At 53.0% G+C, this 23,036-nt stretch overlaps 1 protein-coding gene across 2 annotated transcripts in view; it reads right to left on the bottom strand.

Annotated features, from left to right (window-relative positions):
- Window positions 1-15,558: 15,558 nt before the first annotated feature.
- The window catches only part of NLGN2 (neuroligin 2), a 75,938-nt gene continuing 68,460 nt past the window's right edge, over window positions 15,559-23,036 (bottom strand). For both annotated transcript variants that reach the window (XM_079951823.1, XM_079951824.1), the window contains one exon: window positions 15,559-22,648. In XM_079951823.1, coding sequence (XP_079807949.1) covers window positions 21,829-22,648 — 820 coding nt within the window. In that variant the 3' untranslated portion in view covers window positions 15,559-21,828. The remainder of the gene's footprint in view (window positions 22,649-23,036) is intronic.

The following is a 23,036-nucleotide window of genomic DNA, read 5'->3' as shown; positions in this document are numbered from 1 at the left end:
TGGCTTTCTATTTCCTTTCCTTTTCGCTTTGTCCTGAGAGTGAGTCAAAATAGGTGCTGCCGGGCCTGGGTGCGAATCTCGCCCTGCACCCTGGTTTGTGACAGGGTGTGACGGGGGTTTGGGGAAGCAGCGCCGCACAGGGTGGGGGTCAGATTTGGGCCGGGGTGGTGGTGACGGTAACATCTGCGCAGCTGGGTGTTCAGCAGCATCCGAGATGTGAAAAGCAGATGCTAATTATATCTACACAAACGCACAGGCACACCCATCGCACTGCGCATCATGCTGTAGCCTGCAGGCCAGGAGAACTGGGGCGAGCGAAGGAGAATTTGCTTCTCCAACGCGGAGATAAGGAGGAGGAGGAGGAGGAGGAGGAGGAATGTGGGGGCTGTTTTGCAGTCCTGTGGGTGGTTTGACATGGGAGAGAGCGGTTCGGGGGCAAGCAGGCAGCCTGGGCTTCAAAAAATGGGTTTCAGAGCCAAAAGGGGGTCGCCTAGGGCGAGCGGAAGCGAGAGCCTGGCCAACTCAATCTGAAATATACTCGGAGTCGAGAGTGGATTTCATGCGGGTGGCGCTGTGGTCTAAACCACAGAGCCTAGGGCTTGCCGATCAGAAGGTCAGCGGTTCAAATCCCCGCAACGGAGTGAGCTCCTGTTGCTCAGCCCCTGCTCCTGCCCACCTAGCAGTTCGAAAGCACCTCAAAGTGCAAGTAGATCAATAGGTACCACTCCAGCGGGAAGGTAAACGGCGTTTCCGTGCGCTGCTCTGGTTCGCCAGAAGCGGCTTAGTCCTGCTGGCCACATGACCCGGAAGCTGTACGCCGGCTCCCTCGGCCAGTAAAGCGAGATGAGCGCCGCAACCCCAGAGTCGTCCACGACTGGACCTAATGGTCAGGGGTCCCTTTACCTATTCAGCTCGTAGCGTTGAGGAGGAATGGAAGTTCCCCCAGAATGTCTGCTTTATATACATTATTTACACAATGGGCCCCATGTGATTTGGCTAATTCCGGGATTCTCCTGTAGGCCAATCAGGTTGTGGATTCACTTCCACCTGGAGCTGGATTGGGTTGCTCCTGTGGACCAATCAGATTGCTGCATTCTGGATCCTATTGTTCTAGGACCAATCAGACTGCTGCCTTTTGGATCCTATTCAACTCAGTACATAACACAATCCTTCACTGAAATAAAATTTTAAAAACCCCCTGGGCACATATGCTAAGGATACGAGCGGTGCTGTGGTCTAAACCACTGCCGATCAGAAGGTCGGCGGTTCGAATCCCCATGACGGTGTGAGCTCCCGTTGCTCTGTCCCTGCTCCTGTCAACCTAGCAGTTCGAAAGCATGTCAAAGTGCAAGTAGATAAATAGGTACCACTCCAGTGGGAAGCTAAACGGTGCGCTCTGGTTTCCATCACGGTGTTCCGTTGTGCCAGAATCGGTTGAGTCCTGCCAGCCACATGACCCGGAAAGCTGCCTGTGGACAAACGCCGGCTCCCTTGGCCTGAAAGCGAGATGAGCGCTGCAACCCCATAGTTACCTTTTCCCCTTTACAGGGGTGGTTGTGGCCCCAGAGGTGGTCGTGGGATTACCTACAGGGGGCGCTAAGAGGCAGTTTTATTGTTGAAAGGCTTTACAGCCCCGCCCTTTCCCACTTCCTCCCCAGAGCTGAAGAAAGCCGGTTTGGGGGCGCAGACCCGGTACGAGCGCCTTGCGGCTGAAGCCCTGCTGAAGCGAAAAGCAAGGAAGGTAATGAGGAGAAGAGGCTCCTATCTTCTGAGGGACATGATCCGGCCTGCAGGGAGAAGCTGCTGTGATGCGAATGAGGCGCAAGTGGGTGGTCTGGAAATGCCAGCAAGGCTGAACTCCTGCGTAATGTGTTTGTTTTGCTCCACGCACAGGCCACACCCTCATCAGGTACACCCTCTTCTCGTACACCTGTAACACCTGGAGAGGGGTCCTTTACCTTTACGTAAGTATATGCACCGGGACGCGGGTGGCGCTGTGGGTTAAACCACAGGGCCTAGGACTTGCCAATCAGAAGGTCGGCGGTTCGAATCCCCGCAATGACGGGGTGAGCTCCCGTTGCTCGGTCCCTGCTCCTGCCTACCTAGCAGTTCAAAAGCACATCAAAGTGCAAGTAGATAAATAGGTACCACTTCAGCGGGAAGGTAAACGGCGTTTCCGTGCGCTGCTCTGGTTCGCCAGAAGCGGCTTAGTCCTGCTGGCCACATGACCCGGAAGCTGTACGCCGGATCCCTCAGCCAATAAAGCGAGATGAGCGCCGCAACCCCAGAGTCGGCCACGACTGGACCTAATGGACCTCCCTGCTTCTGAATGGGTTTGGTTTGGAGCATCTAACCAGGGCGCTGCAGCAGGATCAGGCCATTAGGGTTACCTTCTAGTCCAGCGGCCTGGGGAGGGAACCCGCAATCAGGATTCGAACACAAGAGCCCTCTTCGCTCCTGCAAAGCTTTGGACCAAAAAACCTGAGCGTCCTGATTTTTATCAGTGGGATGTCGGAGGGCAGGATGAGCTAGTAAATGCCGTTTCACGGAATCATACAGTCAGAAGGGAACCCAGGGGTCATCTAGTCCAATCCCCTGCAATGCAGGTTCTCAGCCTGAGATTCGAATCCGCTTCTGAGTAGCCTTGGGGCGCGGCCAGAGGAAAAAGAAGGTGGGGCAACTCAGGTTGACATTTGCCCAACGGGGTGGTTTCTACACACACACAGGTGCCCTGGGGTTCACCCCCCTGTCCTCCACGCAGCCAAGCAAGAGGCGCAGTCCGGGTTCAAGAGCACTTTCCAGGTGAGCAGAAACATTCAAGCCGGAGAAGGAACATTTTATCATATGTGGTGGGAATGTAAAAAAGTAAAGAACTTCTGGGAAATGATATATAATGAGATGAAAAAGATGTTGAAATATAAATTCTTTAAAAAACCAGAAGCATTTTTACTTGGTATTCTAGGTCAGGACATTAATAGGCAAGATGCAGTGGCGTAGCGTGGGGGGTGCAGGGGGGCCCAGCCGCACCGGGCGCAACATCTGGGGTTAGGGCAAATCCACGGGTTAGGGGGCGCAAATCCACGGGTTAGGGGGCGCAAATTACTTGCCTTGCCCCGGGTGCTGACAACCCACGCTACGCCACTGGCAAGATGTTAAATTGTTTTTATACGCAATAGCAAGAGTATTGTTAGCCCAGAAATGGAAACAAGAAGAAATTCCGACGAAAGAAGAATGGCAGACGAAATTAATGGACTGTGCAGAATTGGACAAAATGAGAGGAAGGATTTGAAACCTGCGGGACCAGAGATTGACAGAAGATTGGAAGAAGTATATGAATTATTTGAAGAGCAACTGTAATCAACAAATTACGCTAATAGGACTACAAGAAGTTTTGTAAGGAGAAATATAGGAAGTGTTACAAAGTAGAAAAAGATAGAGATATTGGTTATGAGTTTGAAATGTAATAGGGAAGATAAGAAATGCATACTGAGAGATTAGATTGGGAAATTTTCAGACAGGATTGATGGAAGTCAAAAATGTGAATAAGATGTAAAAGTATGTTTAATTACTGTTGAAAATGATACGTTTAAAAAAAATTATAAAAAAATATATTAAATAAAAAAAGAAACATTCAAGCTGGGAGGGAAATAGGGCCTGCGAGGGGCACGGTCTGGAGAGACTGGGCGGGGCCTGGAGAGACTGGGCGGGGCCTAGGGAGCATTCTTAGGGCCAGGCATGCAGCTCTGGAGGGCCGCATTCTGGCCCTGAGGTTGCCCACAGCGGCTCTGCTGGAAGAGGACCTCTATTTGGAGAGCTCTCGAAGGTCTGCGTTGGGCCCCCAAGCCCCAGCCACTCCTCAGCCCCTGAAGACGAGGCCTTTTGACCTTTCGACGCGCCCATTTCAAAGACGGGAGCGTAAAGGCACGAGAGATGCAAAGAAGGGTTTTTGAGGCAATGAAACCAGGCTCTGCGGAAGCCAGATGGTCGGGCGAGTGTCAGGGGATATTCTGTTATCCTTACGTAAACTTCCGCTTGCAAACATCCCAGAGACGGAGGCCTGAGCTGCGAAGAGGTGGAGAAGGAGGGAAATATTGCAAAGGACAAGTGGAAGAAGCGATTGCTTGGATCTGGGAGGAGTAAGCAAGCCTTTCCTTGTCGACTGGTGTGTGTGTGTATTTGGTAGATCTCTGTGCACTCTTCTCAATTCTCCAAAGGGCAATAAAATTCCGGCTCTGTTTATTTACTCTGAATAATTCCCAGTCGCCAATTCGCAGCTGCCGCTTGCCGTGAATATGCAAAGCTTCCAGGATCAGAGGCAGTCTACCGGACCAAGCAGCAAGGAGGGGGAGGCTGTGCTCATGCCCTGGACATCTCTCTAAGCTCGGACCAAGATTTTTTAATTATTATTTTTGCAATAAGGAAAAAGTGATAGACACAGGCGCCATTGCTTTGACACAATGTCACCCAACCTTGCTGCAAACAATCAGAAGGAGTTTTTGATAAATAGCTGATAGGTGATCTGGATGGAAATGTGATGGAGTCAGACTCCACCTGGATTTCTGGGCCTGGTTCTGGGCGCCTCAGTTTAAGAAGGGTATCGAAAAGCTGGAACATGTGCAGAGGACGGGGATCAAAATCAAGGGTCTGGAAACCAAGCCTTATGAAGATCGGTCGAGGGATCTGGGTATGTTTAACCTGGAAAAGAGGAGGCTGAGAGCGGTGAGCTCCTGTTGTTCGGTCCCTGCTCCTGCCAACCTAGCAGTTCGAAAGCACACCAGTGCAAGTAGATAAATAGGTATCGCTCCGGCAGGAAGGTAAACGGCGTTTCCGGGCGCTGCTCTGGTTCGCCAGAAGCGGCTTAGTCATGCTGGCCACATGACCTGGAAGCTGTACGCCGGCTCCCTCGGCCAGTAAAGCGAGATGAGCACCGCAACCCCAGAGTCGGCCACAACTGGACCTAATGGTCGGGGGTCCCTTTACCTTTATATATAACACACACACACTTTTGTTCTATAAGTGGCAGAATCCAAGAACCAGTCTCCCTCCAGTCTCCCAAAAGAAACCTAGGAAAAGGGCCAGCAAGAAATCTTCCTTTGGCTATTGCCAAAGTACAGGGTCAGGTTTTAAGGTGCTGGTTTTGACCTTTAAAGCCCTATGTGCCCTAGGACCCACGTACCTACAGGACCGCCTCTCCTGGTACGCCCCGCGGAGAGGTCCACAAATGACAACATTTTGGCGCTCCTGAGCCTCAAGGTGGTGAGATTGGTCTCAACTAGGGCCAGGGCCTTTTCAGTACTGGCCCCGACTTCGTGGAACGCTCTGTCCCAAGAGACTAGGGCCCTGCGGGACTTGACATCTTTCTGCAGGGCCTGCAAGACAGAGCTCTTCCGCCTGGCCTTTGGTTTGGACTCGGTCTGACCCTTATGTTTCCCTCCCCTTATGGTTTTGATTTATCAGTTACTTTTAAAATGAGGCTGCTTGCCAGGTAGGTCAGACCGTGGGTAGGCAAACTAAGGCTCGGGGGCCGGATCCGGCCCAATCGCCTTCTCAATCCGGCCCGCGTATGGCCCGGGAATCAGCGTTTTTTTACATGAGCAGAATGTGTCCTTTTATTTCAAATGCATCTCTGGGTTATTTGTGGGGCATAGGAATTCATTTATTATTTTCCCCCAAAATATAGTCCGGCTCCCCACAAGGTCCGAGGGACAGTGGACCGGCTCCCTGCTGAAAAAGTCTGCTGACCCCTGGGTTAGACAGAGAGGTGCTCTACCCCCTGAGTGAGGCCTTTTCTCCCAGATGATTTGGGGGGGGGGGTGAGCCTCAGCCCGGACGCCTGGGTCCTTTCCCCAGCCGAGAGGCAGGAGTCGGGCTCGGAGCGAACACCCTGTGCTGAGAGGAAGCGAAGCAGCTTTTAATCTGCCACTGCCAGCGTATAAATTATCCATGCCTGTCACCGGAGAATATAAATGAACAGGGAAGGAGGCGCCTCAGAAACCCCACAAGGCACCTCTGGCTGCCGCAGGTTACGGAGCAGGAATGTTAAACGCCTGGCTGGAGCCGCAGTTCGCCCGGGCTCAGCCCCAAAACCTATTTTTAGCCCGAATCGTCCCATAACGCCCCCCTCCCCACTCGTAGAACATGGTTGCTGACATTTATTTTTTGCCAGTGGGCTGCGTGGCGAGGGCCTCTGAGCATGCACAGAGTGGCTCTTGCTCAGCACTCACCTGGCCTCATTAATATATATGGCCTGCACATATATATATATTCATTTATATATATATATCTGCATATCTATCTATCTATCTATCTATCTATCTATGCATTTCTATATATAAATATCTGCATATATCTATATCTATATCTATATCTATATCATCTATCTATCATCTATCTATCTATCTATCTATCTATCTATCTATCTATCTATCATCTATCTATCTATATGCATACATGCATATATATGCATATATATGCATATATATGCATATATATATGAAGGGACGCGGGTGGCGCTGTGGGTAAAACCTCAGCGCCTAGGGCTTGCCGATCGCATGGTCGGCGGTTCGCATCCCCGCGGCGGGGTGAGCTCCCGTCTTTCGGTCCCAGCTCCTGCCCACCTAGCAGTTCGAAAGCACCCCCGGGTGCAAGCTTTATAGCGGGAAGGTAAACGGCGTTTCCGTGTGCTGCGCTGGTGTCGGCTCGCCAGAGCAGCTTCGTCACGCTGGCCACGTGACCCGGAAGTGTCTCCGGACAGCGCTGGCCCCCGGCCTCTTAAGTGAGATGGGCGCACAACCCTAGAGTCGGACATGACTGGCCCGTACGGGCAGGGGTACCTTTACCTTTATATATATATATATATATATATATATATGCCTCGGTGAAGATTTGACGTTTTCATCCCCCCAAAAGTTTTTGATTTGAGTTTCTACTGAAATGAGGCTGCATTTTCATGTTGCATTTTAATCTCGTTTTTAAGTTGTATTTTAATCCATTGTTTTTATAGCTGGTGTTAGCCGCCCTGAACCCGGTCTCGGCTGGGGAGGGCGGGGTATAAATAAAATTATTTATTTATTATTATTATTATTTAGAGGGGAAAAGATCTCTGTGATGGGGAGCCTCGACATATCACAATTTAGAAAAGTAGGGAGGAAGAACTGTTTGTTTGTTTGTTGTGTTTATATCCCAACTTTTCCGCTCCAAGGAGCTCAAAGCGGAGTGTACCTGGTTCTCCCTTCTTTCATTCATCCCCACAACATCCCTGTGGGGCAGGTGAGGCCTAGAAAGGGGATTTGAACTCAGACCCGAGTCCGGCGCTCTAACCACTGCACCTCACCACCAGCTCCCACACTACACCCCGAACTTTACTTGAGCCAAGGCATTCCCTCTCGCCCCTTCAAAACAAACAGAGAGTTCAGTTGGCAAGCTCTTATAATCTCCGGGTCTCGGATTTGAAACCCGCGTTGGGCATAAAACTGGGCATTGGGCTAGACTATGGGTAGGCAAACTGAGGCCCGGTAGCCAGATCCGGCCCAATCGCCTTCTCAATCCGGCCCGCGGACGGTCTGGGAACCAGCGTGTTTTTACACGAGTAGAATGTGTCCTTTTATTTCAAATGCATCTCTGGGTTATTTGTGGGGCATAGGAATTTGTTCATTGCTGTATTTTTCCCCAATATAAATATAGGCCGGCCCCCCACAAGGTCTGAGGGATAGCGGACCGGCCCCCTGCTGAAAAAGTCTGCTGACCCCCGGGCTAGACGGCCCCTCCGGCTCCTTAGTGGCGCTAAGGGGAGGAGGAGGCAAGGCCCCTGGGCATGTGCAGAGTGCCTTTGAGCAAGGAAGCCTGGCTGAAGGTGGTCCCTCTTTCACACCGCTTGCTGGATTTTTGGACTCTTGGGGGGGGGGGATATTCTTCGCCGGCCTCTGGGATCTAGCTGCACACACCTAGGACGTTGGGTGCTGAACCCCAATATAATAATAATAATAATAATAATAATAATTTTTCATTTATACCCCGCCCACTCTGGGCAGCTTCCAACAAAACACTAAAATACAATAATCCCCCCCCCCCAAAGAAACACTCCCCCCCCATCCCAGGTCCAGGAACCATAGCTGTCAACGTTTCCCTATTTGTTAAGGGAAATTCCCTTATTCCGAATAGGATTCCTCGCAAGAAAAGGGTTGGCAGCTAGAGACACCCTCCCCCCCCAGTTTTCTCCGTCCATCAGCCTCTCATCTGTCTCCCCCCCCAAAAAAAATCCCCTTCCTCCCCTTTGCATCCTTTTGAAAGGGGGGGGCAACCAGTCAGGCGTTGCCATGACATCCCTGCGCCATCACAGCCGTCCCCTTTTCACCCCCATCCATCCCCCCCTCTCTCTCTGCGACATAGTTGGGGGGGGGGTTAGAGAGAGAGAGGGAGAGGAAGGCTATTTTTAGCAGCCCTGAGCGCAGAGCCAGAATGCAAAAGAGGCAGAGGGGGAGCGCCCCCCTCCCCACGTGACGCTGACACGCGTCGCCTCCTCGTCTCCTCCACGCGCGCATCCCTCTTCCCTTCCCAACCTCGACTGGTCCATGCGTGACTTGGGAAAAGGATCCCCCCCTCCCGGCAAAAATAAATAAATGCCGGGGGGGTCCTTTTCTGGACTGAACCCCCCCCCTCCCTTCCAGAAGTGCCGACCTCTCCGTTGCAGCCCCTTTGGGGTGCCAACTTGAATAAAAGAATTGGGACGGGGGGGCAGATAACCTCTTTCTGCATAATCGATCGCACGATGCTTCGCATGCACGTCTTGCTCATCGATTTTTTTTTGGGGGGGGGGGGGTGGCAGGCACCGTGGGCAGAGCCAGGGGGGTGCAGAGGGAACAGCTGCCCCCCTAAACCACGTAAATAAATAGAAATAGTTAACTAACTAACTGCATCACAGATATCTCGGTTCTGCCCCCCCCCCCCAAATAGACCCTGGCTAACCCCACACCAGTCCCCCTTAAATATTTTATTTGGGGGAGGAGGTCGAAGGGATCTCAGGCCCCTAGGAGTTGCCTCCCCTTAATAATAATAATTTTTATTTATACCCCACCCTCCCCAGCCAAGGCCAGGCTCAGGGTTGAGGGTTTTTTTCGGGGGGGGGGGAGAGAAGGATTTATGGGCGGATGCTTGGAGCAAGGGAGGAGCAGAGAGAATATATGTTTTTGAGGTGGGGGTGGGGGTGTGAAATTCACAGGCAGGGGCAAAATTCACAGGAGGGAAGGGGGGGGGATAAATAAAAATTCACAGGAGGGAAGGGGGGGAAATGGGCAGGGGATGTGAACAAGATTTCTGAATCGCAGGGGGTTTGACCAGATGACTTTACGGTTTGGGGCAGGACGCCTGCTTGGTGTGTAGAAGGACCCAAGTTCAGCTCCCCGCCCCCCATGGCATCTCCAGTTGGGCTGGGAGAGATGTCTTATTCAGCGTTGCTGCTGCCAGTCCGTGTGGACAATATTGGCTAGGTGAACTCAGGAGAAGGCTCCTGTTTATCTGAGGACTAGAACCACGAGGAGCACAGCTCAGCGGCAGAGCAGCTGCTCAGCTTGCAGAAGGAATAATAATAATAATAATAATAATAATAATAATAATAATAATAATAATAATAAAAAATTATTTGTACCCCGCCCATCTGGCTGGGTTTCCCCAGCTACTCTGGGCGGCTTCCATAGAAACCAAAAATACACTAAAATATCACACATTAAAAACTTCCCTGAACAGGGCTGCCTTAAGATGTCTTCTAAAAGTCTGGTAGTTATTGTTCTCTTTGACATCTGGTGGGAGGGTGTTCCACAGGGCGGGCGCCACCACCGAGAAGGCCCTCTGCCTGGTTCCCTGCAATCTCACTTCTCGCAAGTGAGGGAACCGGCAGAAGGCCCTCGGAGCTGGACCTCAGTGTCCGGGCTGGACGATGGGGGTGGAGACGCTCCTTCAGGTCTACTGGGCCTTTGAGGCCGTTTAGGGCTTTCAAGGTCAGCACCAACACTTTGAATTGTGCTTGGAAACGTACTGGGAGCCAATGTAGGTCTTTCAAGACTGGTGTTATGTGGTCTCCCAGTCCCCAGTCTAGCTGCCGCATTCTGGATTAGTTGCAGTTTCCGAGTCACCTTCAAAGGTAGCCCCACATAGAGCGCATTGCAGTAGTCCAAGTGGGAGATAACCAGAGCATGCACCACTCTGGCGAGACAGACAGTGGGCAGGGAGGGTCTCATCCTGCGTACCAGATGGAGCTGGCAGACAGCTGCCCTGGACACAGAACTGACCTGCGCCTCCATGGACAGCTGTGAGTCCAGAATGACTCCCACGCTGCGCACCTGGTCCTTCAGGGGCACAGTTGCCCCATTCAGGACCAGGGAGTCCTCCACACCCGCCCGCCCCCTCTCTCCCAAAAACAGTACTTGTTTTGTCAGGATTCAACTTCAAGGAAGCCAGTTTCGGTCCCCAACGGCATGCGCAGGTGGCGCTGGGAAGAGACCCCGAGTCTAAAGCCTTGGAGAGTCGCTGCTGCCTGCCTGTGTTTACAGGGGGAAGGGGCATAGGTCAGGGGTGGGATGCTTGCTTGGCTTGCAGAAGGCTCGATCCCGGGCAACAGCTGGGAAAGACCAGCAGATGTTGGGTTGCCATTTTCTAGGTATGATTCCTGCGTTTCTGGAGTTGGTCTATGTTATGTACTGAGTTGAATAGGATCCAAACTGCAGCAGTCTGATTGGTCCTAGAACAATAGGATTCAGAATGCAGCCGTCTGATTGGTCCTAGAACAATAGGATCCAGAATGCAGCAGTCTGATTGGTCCTAGAACAATGCAGCAGTCTGATTGGTCCTAGAACAATAGGATCCAAATTGCAGCAGTCTGATTGGTCCTAGAACAATAGGATCCAAATTGCAGCAGTCTGATTGGTCCTAGAACAATAGGATCCAAATTGCAGCAGTCTGATTGGTCCTAGAACAATAGGATTTAGAATGCAGCAGTCTGATTGGTCCTAGAACAATAGGATTCAGAATGCAGCAGTCTGATTGGTCCTAGAACAATGCAGCAGTCTGATTGGTGCTAGAACAATAGGGTCCAAATTGCAGCAGTCTGATTGGTGCTAGAACAATAGGATCCAGAATGCAGCAGTCTGATTGGTCCTAGAACAATGCAGCAGTCTGATTGGTTGGCAGGAACCACCCAATCATGCTCCAGATATAAGTGAATCCACAACCTGATTGGCTTACAGTAGAATTCCAGAATTAGCCAATCATGTGCAGCCCATTGTGTAAATAATGTATATAAAGCAGATACTTTGAGGGGACATTCATTCATTCCTCCGTGCCGCTATGAGCTGAATAAAGAGCATGAAATCACTTTGCGACTCTGAGTATATTTCAGTCTAGATGACTGCTGGGGGGGTCCCTTTCTGTACAATCCTCTGACCCTGTGACCTTGCGAGGTGTGGTGTGAACTCTCCTTCCAGGGAGGTTTTGGACAAGCTTTTTTTGTGATTTGCCTGCCCTTCAAAGGGGTTAGAATCCTGAGGTTGAATCCTGACAAGACAGAAGTACTGTTTTGGGGGGACAGGGAGCAGGCAGGTGTGAGTCATTCTGCACTCACCGCTGTCCATGGAGGCGAAGGTCAATTCTGTGTCCAGGGCGGCTTTTTGCCAGCTCCATCTGGTACGCAGGATGAGACCCTCCCTGCCCGCAGACTGTCTGGCCAGAGTGGCGCATGCTCTGGTTATCTCCCGCATGGACTACTGCAATGCGCTCTACGTGGGGCTACCTTTGATGGTGACCCGGAAAGTACAACTAATCCAGAATGCGGCAGCCAGACTGGGGACTGGGAGCGGCCGCCAAGACCACATAACACCAGTCCTGAAAGATCTGCATTGGCTCCCAGTACTTTTTCGAGCACAATTCAAAGTGTTGGTGCTGACCTTGAAAGCCCTAAACGGCCTCAAAGGCCCAGTAGACCTGAAGGAGCGTCTCCACCCCCATCGTCCAGCCCAGGCACTGAGGTCCAGCTCCGAGGGCCTTCTGGCGGTTCCCTCCCTGCGAGAAGTGAGGTTACAGGGAACCAGGCAGAGGGCCCTCTTGGTAGTGGCACCCACCCTGTGGAACTCCCTCCCACCAGATGTGAAGGAAATAAGCAGCTATCTTCTCTTTAAAAGACATCTGAAGGCAACCCTGTTCAGGGAAGTTTTTAGTATTTTATGCTGTACTGTTTTTAACACTCGATTGGGAGACGCCCAGAGTAGCTGGGGAAACTCAGCCAGATGGGCGGGCTATAAATAATAAATTATTATTATTATTAGACTGTATGACTTTTGTGGATCCCGTGACTTGCAAGGGAGAAAGGGAGGGAGGTGAAGAAAAGAAGAAGAAAAAAGAAGACAGGTGAGAAAGCAGAAGATGGATGAGGAGGAAAGGCAATTAAGGCGAGATGGATGTAAAGCTTAGAAAGGGGAAATGGCTCTGGATTGAGAGGGAGGAAGGGGGCTGCCCCATAGCGCTGCCAATCAGGCCCCCCGCCCCCTGCCCTCTTCCAAGGCCTTCTCCTTGCCTGCCCCCTCCAAAATCCTCCGCAGTGTCCCCCTCTGGGTTCCCCTGCGACGAAGCCACTGTTCTGCACCGTTTGCAAAAAATATATAGGTCACGACGCTTTTGTGCAGCTGCAATGGGGGGGGGCGAGGCTGCAGGACCCATTGGCTTTGGCCTGCGCAGCCCCATTCCCTGCCCCCCAAAATCCCCCTAGAGATATCTTCTTCTTCTTCTTCTCACCCTCCTTCCGCCTCGGCCAGGATGCCCTGCAGAGGTTTTGGGGTCACAGCTCTTTGCTGGAGGTTTCAAAGCAGCGGATCCTTTTAAGCTGCAGTTTCCGTGCCGCGCTAGTTGATCCCTGGGGGATCCCTTCCTAGGCCACGGTTCTGGGATTCCGAACTGGAAAGCCTAATGGGAGAGGAGAGGGGCCTGCGGGCGGCTGGGAGCTGTAGCCCCACATCTGCGGAGGGCACTGGGTTGGGGAAGGTCGCAAGCCCCATGGCGCCCCCTGTTGGGGAGACCGGGCTTGCTCCCTGCCCTCCATTTTCCCCCTGCAGGTTTCCAGAGGGCAGTTCTGGTATGCTTGTCTCAGAATACCCTACCCTCTGGAACTCCCTGCCACTTGATGTACATTTTCCGAAAGATTTTTCCTCAGGCGAGCGGACACAGATGTGCAGAACGTCGGTCTGTATGTTTCAATTTGCTTTTCGTTTCTTGCTGATTTTAGCCTTTTTTGAATGTTCCAAAGAGTTCCAAACAGTAAGCTTAGTGTTTTGCAAACCGCTTTGAGGTTGTTGTTCCTTTTATATAAGGAAAGGAAAAATTGGCCGGTGTGAAAATTTTATGAAATGTGCTGAATAAACCTGAGGATTCTCAGAAATCCGAATAGGGGAGCTGCAGCAATGGCCCTGTACGGAATCTATGGGGCAGAAAACGTGGGGCAGAAAGAAGGGTTCGCAATCCAGATTCAAGTGAGGCGAGCCCAGGCCCTTAGTGGGCAGTTTCGCCGTCAAGGGAGCGCTGCTCATTTGAGGTGGGGTTGAGGAGTGAGGAAACGGGGCCTGGGAAGGAGCACTGACCTCTCACGTTCCTGCATTTCCTGGGGTTGGACTAGATGGCCGCGATTCTGCGTGCTGCCTCCAAAGTTTGCTCTCAAAGCTGGTTTGGGCAAAGGAAGTTCTATTACTCTCCGTGCCGGGAAGAATCCAATTAAAATGAGCCACGGGGCGTCTTTGAACAGCAGGCACAGCTGGAGGACGACCTGCAGGCTACGTCGCATAAGGGAGGATTTGAACCCGGCACCTTATGGGGAAGGGCCGTCGTAGCTCAGTGGTAGGGCATATGCTTGGAGTGCAGAAAGTCCGATCTCTAGGCAGGGCCTGAAATCCTGGAGGGCTGCCAGTCCGTGTGTGCCTTCCTGATGGACCCCAGTGGTCTCTCGCTTCCTAACTGGGGATCGAACCCAGACATTCTGCATTCCTAGCATGTGTCCTCGTCCCCTGCTTTGGGGCAAGGGCTCCTCTAGACGAGGGGCAGCTCCACCCCCCACCCCAGAAGGCACCGGGGTGGATGTGGCACGGGGCACATTCAGGCCACAGCTGTCAACTTACAGATTTGAAAATAAGGGACCAGCAGCCTCGAAAATAAGGGATCAGCAGCCAAAAATAAGGGATTTTCAGAGCACAGGTATGTTCAGCTTCTGAGCCAAAGGCAGGAAGCCCAGCCAGCAGCCAAACGAAGCCTCAAGCGGTGGTTCCCACAGCGCAGCAACCCGGCAAAGGGGATGCAGCAAGGAAAACCACCGTCCCCTCTCCGCTGGGAAGCGCTGAGCAAAGGCGAGTCCCCAGGCAATGTGGCCGATTTGATTGGCACAAGGCATGCAAGCTCCACCCCCCAGTCGTTCTCAGACTCCTTATTGGGTGAGCAACGCAGCCAAGCAACACAGTTGGAGCCTCCCTCCTCCCTGGCCGGCAGGGAGGGAGGGAGGGAGAGGAGCTGCTTCCTTTGAAACCCGGGAAATTTAAGGGACATCATCAGTAAGGGACAGCAGCAGGACACGGCGCTGGGATAAGGGACTGTCCCGCCAAATAAGGGACGGTTGACAGCTATGATCCAGGCAGCAACCCAACAGGAAGGGGTTGGATTGGATGACCACATGAGGGCCCTTAGAACACGACGGTTCTGTGATAGGCCAGCTTAGTCTGCCTGGCCCAGCAGCACCTCAACTTGGGCCGACGATGGCGCTCCAGGGCTTCCTGCGGAAAGGGGGCCGGTTCTCTTCTATGATGTGCTTCCAGATCCTTTTAACTGGAGCGAACAGGGACGAGATCTGGGATCCAGCTAAGTTACGCCGGACACAAGGGAGGCGGCAGCGTCTGCTACCTTTGGCCGCTGCCGCACACTGGTAGAGCACATGGCGCAAGGCAGAGCATCCTGGGAAGGGGTAGCCATTTTCTAACCGGCCTTATGCCATTTGGAGCCCTCAAGTTGTTTAGGACTACAGTTCCCATCAGCCCCTGCCAATTCCATCTGTTTTGGATTCCCATCAGCCCCTGCAAGATCTGGCTGTTTTGGACTCCAACTCCCATCAGCCCCTGCCAATTCCTTCTGTTTTGGACTCCAGCTCCCATCAGCCCCTGCCAATTCCTTCTGTTTTGGACTCCAACTCCCATCAGCCCCTGCCAATTCCTTCTGTTTTGGACTCCAAGTCCCATCAGCCCCTGCCAATTCCTTCTGTTTTGGACTCCAAGTCCCATCAGCCCCTGCCAATTCCTTCTCTTTTGGACTCCAGCTCCCATCAGCCCCTGCCAATTCCATCTGTTTTGGACTCCAGGTCCCATCAGCCCCTGCGAGCTCCAGCTCTTTGGGACTACAACTCCCAGCATTTGGGATGGGATTTGTAGTCCAAGGCAGCCTGCCAGCCCCAGGTTACAGAAGGCTCTTTCCAAGGGTGAAGCCCTGGGGTCTTGACCCCACCCCACCCCCCGTAGCCCCCCAAGAGTTCAAGAAGCACACCCAGCAGCTAAATCATTTTTTTTATATATTTACAATATCATTTTCCATTTCTTGCAAGGTTTAAAAATGTGTACAGCATCTCAGCTCGGACCCCCGCCTCCCCCCAAATTGCACCCCAAGTCCCTCTTTTCTCGGAGGCTGGAAGGGGGGGGGGGTAACCCACCCCAGAGGCGTTTCGACCCACCAGCTGTGTCTCGATCGTAACAAACAGACGAAATTAAAAAAAGGAAGAAAAGAGGAAGAAGAAGAAGAGCACCGCCTTGGCATTTGCGTTTTTGATTTCAATCGCGCCCTCTTCCATGATAAATAGTCCTTCTTTTCTGGGGTGGGCGGCGAGAGTCCGCAAGTTCGGGGAGGGGGCCCAGATTTCAGCCGTGGGTGTGTGTGGCCCCCGAGTGCAGGAAAGAATTCGCTTTTTTTCTGCTAAACCCCCAAATCAACCCCTTCCTGGCCCAAAACCTAAAGTCTCATAAAAATAGATTTCTCTCCAGTTTGCAAGTGGGGGAACAATGGCGGCGGGAGGGGAGGCCGACCCTCCTCCTTGCACCGCCTGAGGCGAGGTTCTTGGCAGCCATTTTGGGTCACGGCGCATGGCGGTGGGAAGGCGGCCATCTTGAAAGGGGCCACAAGGACGGGGCGGCGGCCATCTTGAAATGTCGGAAGGGGGCGATGAGGACGATGGCCGTCGTCATCATAGCAAGAATAAATCCTCTGAGTCGGGTTTGTGTCGGCCTGTGAAGCCGGCGGACGGAGGCCGCGCTTGATTTTTTTTTTTTTAGAAAACGAGGTGGCGGAGGAGTCATTTCCCGGGCGGCCATCTTGAACGATGGGACGGAGCCGCCCCCGAGGAGGCCACGTCGGTTGGCTTTTGGAAACAAAGAGGGCCGCCTTGGATTTGGCGAACGGGAAGGAGGACAGCATCGGAAACAAACAGAGGGGAGGCCCCACGCGGCAACCTTTCGGTTTCGGAGCTGCCGCTGCAGTTGTCGTCCCTCAGACGGCCATGTTGGGTCGGCGGAGAACGTCTGGGCTGCCATCTTGAACCTCCAAACAAAATGGCCTGTGCTTTTCTCCGCCGGCGGACGGATCCGGGATATTGCAGTTGGCGCTTTTGGGGTGAAAAGGACAAAGGGGCCAGGGTTTTTTTTGGGGGGGGTCGGCATTTGGCAACAGTGTAAGGCGCTGACATCTCTCTTTCCAGAGGTGCATTCGCACCCCACGTTGGAACTTCATTCCGTTCCTTGGCACAGACTGTATTTTTTTGTGTGTTCACAGGAGTCCCAGGAAACTCGGTATTTGCAAAAAAAACCAAGAGAACAGGCCCCCCTCTTTCCCCCCTCCCAAACAAACAAACAAACAAACCACCCCCAAAAAAATATGCTCCCCAGGCCCATCCAAGTTTGCTGGGTTTGGCACAGATTTCGCTTTTATTCCCCGCCCTCCCGCCCGCCCCGTCTATTTAATCATTTTAAATTTTTGTTTTTGTTCATTATTTTTTTTTACAAAATAATTGTTTTCCTTTTTTAAAAAAATGGAGATATCTATATATATATTTATTTATATTTATAATAAATTTCTTTTATTCTTTTCTTTTTTTAAAAAAAGGAAACCAACTCGGAACATCGCCAAGTTAAGATGGAGTCTTCAGAATGGCTTAAGAACCAAAACCGCCCTCCCCCTCCCCGCGACCGGCCTTCATCCGCTCCCCTTCGTCTTTCCTCTTTCGTCGTCGTCGTCGGAATATTCCGGAAACAATAATGGTCTCCCCACACGGCCCCCAACCATGAGAATGAACGCCAGAGGCACGAGAACCGAGGAAGGCAGCAGTGGGGATGGGAGAGAGAAAAGGAGGGGAAAGGAAAAACAAGAGCCAAACACCCACCCAAGAACGATGTGCTTCTGAAAATAAAAATATCACATTTCCCTTTCATGCATTGCAGGGGGTTGGCCTGGATGACCTTTGGGGGTCCCTTCCAAGTCTACAATCCTATTCTTCTACGATCCCCCATCTTACTGGAGCCAGCAAGTACGAGGTTGCTCTAGAAAGAGCGTACTACGGCCGAGCAGGGGGCGAGGAATCTCCCTGGGGATCCCAGGAGATCACTGGAAGTGCGTGTGGGTGCATAGATGGGTCCATATTGCACGGCGGGGATGGGAGACGGAAGTCGGGAACGAAGGATCGCCGGGTCGGGGGGTGGCGGTGGCACCTGCCCCTGCCCACCCCCATCTGAGAAAGAGCCCCCAGCCCTCCCTTCCCCTTCCCCTTCAACCTACACGACCCGGCCCCCAAGCAAAGAGAAAAAGGCACACACAGAAAAGGAGCGCCTTCGGAGGAAACAATAGCTGGCTCATGCAAGCTAGCCAAGCTGCGTATTACGGGGAGAGAGGCACGCGGGGAAGAAGGCTCAGTTCTGCGGAGGTGGGCATTGATCAGGGGCAAGGTTTGATGGACAGGCGGAGCTTATGCAGGGCAAACGGTGGATTTGGGGGGCAGGATCAGGCCAATGGCCCATCCTCGCAGTGGCCAACTGGATGCGAGCAGAAAGCGTTCTCCTGGTTTCCGGAAGCATCTCTGCCTCCTGTGGCAGGGAGTTCCATAGTCTAACTCGGCACTGCACGGAGAAGGGCTTTGAACATTTCGACTCAGTTTTCTGTGCTAGAGCTTCTCTCTTGAAGGGTGCTGTTTCCCGGCCTCACCCTGCTATCCCACCTGCTCCTTGGGTCGGTTGCCAACCCAGACGTAACTAGGGAAAAGAAATCCAAAACTTCATTTTGCTCCAGAAGGAGAGAGGTCGGATCCCAGCCGCATCGTGCGCGGAAAACCTAGCCCAAAGAGGGAAGGAAAGGTTTTTCTTCCTGGAAGGAACGAGGGGGAAACAGGTTGGCAAAGGAGGAGGTGCACGTCTAAACCCTTCAGAACTGCCTTGTCTCTCGAATGAGGAGCCTCCGTCGCAAGGGGTTGGGCTAGATGACTTTGGGGTTCCCTTCCAGCTGTCCTGTTCTGTCAACCGGAGTAGCCGCCATCCGGTAGGAAAAGGCTGCAAGTCACGAACAAAAGCACACTCGGCACTTTTGCCAAACTACGTTCTTTGGAGGGGGAGAAGCGTAACTTTTAAACCTGTTTCACACCAATTTAAATTTGCAGCTCTCGACAGACCAGCTCCTTCCAAGCTGGGGCTTAACGTCGTTCATTCCTTCACTGGCAACTGTGGCTCTGTTTTTGTTTTTTTTAACTTTCTGGATGTTTCACAGAAAAAGGGTCGGCTCAAAGGAAACGGGGAGGGCGAACGGGCTGGCGTTCCCGACGCCAAAAACGTCCTGCGGCTTGTGCGAAATGAAACAAAATGGCACTTGCAGAACAGCAACCCGCAGATCCTGAAATGAGGACCCGCCGGGAAGCACCCACTTTGCAGAAGTTTTAGGCAGGGTGCTTCCGGGTGACCTGCGTCTTGCGCCTTGGTGCCAATTTATTTACGGAGGAACTGTTTGCAAGGAAATGGGACGCCATTGCGTCAAAGCAAGGACCCATCCTTTAATTTCCCATCGTCCACACATTGTTCACTGGAAACAACTGCTGTCCCAAACTCCCCACCCCGGCTAAAACCAGGGTTTCCCTGTCCTTCAAAAATCCAGAAAGGTCACCTCTTTAAAAGCGCTCCTTGCAAGCTTTCTGTGATTTATTTATTTTTAAACGGGCATTTTTGATCTCGAACATCAAGGCGAGGTTGCTTAAAACAGCAAATTGTGTGAAACAGGGAGAATGGACAGGTTAAAAAATCACACCCGAATGTAGGCTGCTCAGGTACGCACCGCCAGGGGCAAATCGATCGCATAAAATTTGGATTTTGTGGGCTTCACCCACACTTTCGTTTGACCCATATTTTGATCATACTGTGTCCCGACCGATCAGATTCGAGGGCTTTCCCGCTGTTCCACAGATGTGCTTTGCGGGGATCTGATCTTGCCCTCTGAACCGGATCTTATCAGATGCATGGAAAATCCAAAATAGAGGTTTTGCTTAACTGAGCGTCAGTTCCTCTGCGGGTGCGATCGGATCTTCACGAGGCGCTGCTGCAGAATGGCGAGAGAGCCTCTGAGGACCCGGGAGAATTAACCGATAGGCGATAAAATCAAAGCATAGGTCAAGAGAAAGTGTGGGTGACCTGCCTCACTTTCTGGCGCATTTTGCACATGACGGTAAACGCACGAGCGAGACCCCAGCGCAAGAGTCCTTTCCCCTTCTGTGGTTTCCAGCAAGTAAAATCCAGAAGCATCACGGTCTCCGGTGAAGGCAGAGCACACAAATTTGCCTCATTCTCTTTTAAAGCCGTGAGAAATGGCCACTGTGGCAAGGAGTTCCAGAGTTTAACTCTGTGCTGCACGACGACGGGCTTTCGCCTGCCCTGAATCCTATGGCACCCAGTTTCAGCAGATGCCCGTGAGTTTGTTTTTATGACATTCGTGGCGAGGGGGGACAGAAATGGGTATGTTGCACAAGACCTCCCAGCCAATGAGATCCGCGCAAAGTGAATTTTGCACCCATGCATGGCTGAATCCCACCCGAAAAGCAACGAAAGTTCAGAAGTTCGCAAGGAGGGTGTTCAGGAAGAGAGGGGGGGGAGCCTCCCCCATCCGCCATAGAAGAGGGGTTGTGGGGGGAGAAATGATCTGGGGGGAGGTCTGGGTTTTCCGAAGCAAAAGGCAAGCGATGGTCCCCCATCCCAAAGAGACTGAAACTCTGACGCCCCACGCCCCGCGATCGCCACTCCTTCGTTTCCTTGCTCAGATCTTAAAAAAATTTTTTAAAAAAATAAAGCCTGGAACATGCAGTGTACCTTTGCAGGTTTTCTTAACAGCTCCCCCCTCCTCCCCAAATCTTGTAGTCACATCCTTCAGGGGGGAAGGCGGATTTCCAGTTGTTGCATTCAAAATTTCGCCTTGGGAACAAGCTAGTTGGCGCATGCTGCCTGCCCACCCCCACCCTGCTTTGAATCCCCTCTCTCTGGATTCCCTTCTAGATGCTCCACATCCCCACACTGTTAAGTCCCCCCCCCACCCAAAAAAAAAAAAACCACCTAGTGATTCCGGGCAAAGCTTTAGCTCTTGCACCAAATTGGAGGGAGGTGGGGGCAGAAAATTGCCCCCTGGTGGACAAGAAAGGGTCAACTAACCCTTCTGCAAATTGTGCAAGGAAGGCACTGGGATTTTGACAAGTACCCACCCCACGGCGAAGAGGCAGGGCTCGCTCCTCATTCCAGCAGGGCGACCCTTTTTCGGCAGCTGCGAACCAGCCATCGCTGGGACCACTGCCTTGGGGACGAACCCGCCCCTGCTTCTGCACTCTAGACACACACACCTCCAGGTCTCCTTCCCTTCTCTCTCTCCACCTCCGCCACACAGACTCGAAAAAGGGAAAATAAGGGGTGGTGGTGAAAGAAAGGGGGCAGGATCTCTAGCAAACCTCTCTCAGCCCAGAAGGGCTGACCGGCTGCTCCCTCCTCAGCAATCCAGCACTGGGAATTTGACGCTGAGCGGACCACAGGGCACCTTCACCACCCAGAGAGATGTTGCGCCAAGGCGAACTGGCTCCCGTCTCTCTTTCTCCCCTCTTTCTGACCTTTGACCTCCCACCCCTCCTCTCCATCATCTCTCCACTGTCCGTCCGTCCATCCAAGCCGAGCTGACAGCTTTGAGTGGCGTCACCGACCCCCCTGGGGGCAGAGGGACTGCCTTCTTTTGTCAATCACAGCCACAGCGGGGACTCTCTTTCCCTATGAGTCAGACTTCCCTTATCTCCGCCCGGAAGGACAAAGGATGCCTTTGCCGCCTGGCCCCAGATGGACGAGGAACGGCAGGCCAATCTTCCTCCTGGGAGCGCCGGCGAAAACCACGGCCGCTGTTCCGCCGCCCGTCCGGAAAACAAGGGTGGGAAGGCGACCCGCTTCTTCGCCTCGTGCCGGAAAGAACCCCCAGCACCCCAAAAGGAAGCGGGATCGCTGGTGCTGCCCTCCTCTGCTGCCATGCCATGCCACGGGTGTCGCCAGAGGGTGTCGGGACCCAAGCAGGGTGGAGAACCGTTGCCAGCCCGTCCGTGCTGTGTGCCGTGGGGACAGACAGGCGGACCTCTGAATCGCCCGACCCCTCCGTCTGCTAGACCCCCCTCCCCCCGCAATGTTGTACAAAAGACCCGTCCACGTGGCAGGAAAGATGGCCCGCTCTTTGCTCGAGCGGGGCGGGGCAGGCCGGGGCGGCCGAGGGGCACGGAGGGGAGGGCGACTATACGCGGGTGGTAGAGTGAGGGTGGGGCAAGGTGTTGTTGTGTCCGGTGGGGAAGGTGTTGAAAGGGTGAAGGGCCTGCATGCCCGTGATAGTGCTGGGGATCATGGTGATGGTGTTGGGGGTCATCAGGGGCACGTCGTCGGGGGCACGCCGCAGCGCCAGGGTGTAGTCGGGGGGGCAGGCGGGGCGCAGGATCTCGTGGGGCCGCAGCGGCTCCAAGTCGTGGGCGTCGTGCTCCGAGTGCTTGATCTGCAGCGACATAATCTCCTCCTCCTGGCCGCCATGCACCAGGTCGTTGGCCGCGTTGCGCTGGGGGCTGAGCCGGCGCCCACTGCGCAGTTCGTGACGCTTGTCCCGCTTGTAGTACAAGGCGGCGAAGGCCAGGATGTTGAGGAAGAGGAGCGAGGCCCCCACAGCCACCGTGACGCTCAGCTCGGTGGAGTAGTCTCGCGAGTCGCCCGGGAAGGGGACGTAGCGCTGGGGGCGGACCACGTCGTCCTCGTCCGGCGGCAGGGTGGGGATGGGCCGGCGCGTGGTGCTGGGCCCCACGCGGGTGGTGGGCCAGCGGGTGACGTAAGGCGGGATGCGGGTGGTGGTGGAGGTGTAGGGCGGCTCGTGGAGGTTGTGAAGGTGCGGGACCAGCTCCAGCCAGAAGGCCACCTTGTTGGCGCGGTAGTTGTCTCGCACCCGGGGCTTCAGGCCGATGTGGAGGTACTGCTTGTCCTTCGTGTTGAACTTGGTCCACACCACCTCCTCAAAGCGGTTGGGCTTCGTGTGGATGAATTTGGTGTCCTGTGGCACCGGCTGGTTGGGGTCCCTGCGGAAAAGGGGAGAGGAGACGGAGATCATCATCACCGTCATCATTTGCGTTAATTAAAATGCTTTTCAAAATTATTTCATTTATAAATTTTAACAAACAAACAAGGCAACAACATTTCAACTTTAGCAATTGATCGTTCCACCTACAACTTTCCCTCCCTCCCTCCTTGGTTCCCTCAAAATTTCAATTTATGTTGCTTATCATCGTTACTTTATACCATGGTTAGGCAAACTAAGTCCAGGGGGCTGGAATCTGGCCCAATTGCCTTCTAAATCCGGCCCGCAGACGGTCTAGGAATCAGCGTGCTTTTACATGAGTAGAATGTGTCTTTTTATTTAAAATGCATCTCTGGGTTATTTGTGGGGCGTAGGAATTCGTTCATCCC

Source organism: Podarcis cretensis (genome assembly GCF_951804945.1).
Source record: "Podarcis cretensis genome assembly, chromosome: 13".
Classification (NCBI taxonomy): Eukaryota; Metazoa; Chordata; class Lepidosauria; order Squamata; family Lacertidae; genus Podarcis; species Podarcis cretensis.
Note: the sequence above shows the minus strand (reverse complement) of the source record. Positions and strands in the feature narration are given on the sequence as shown.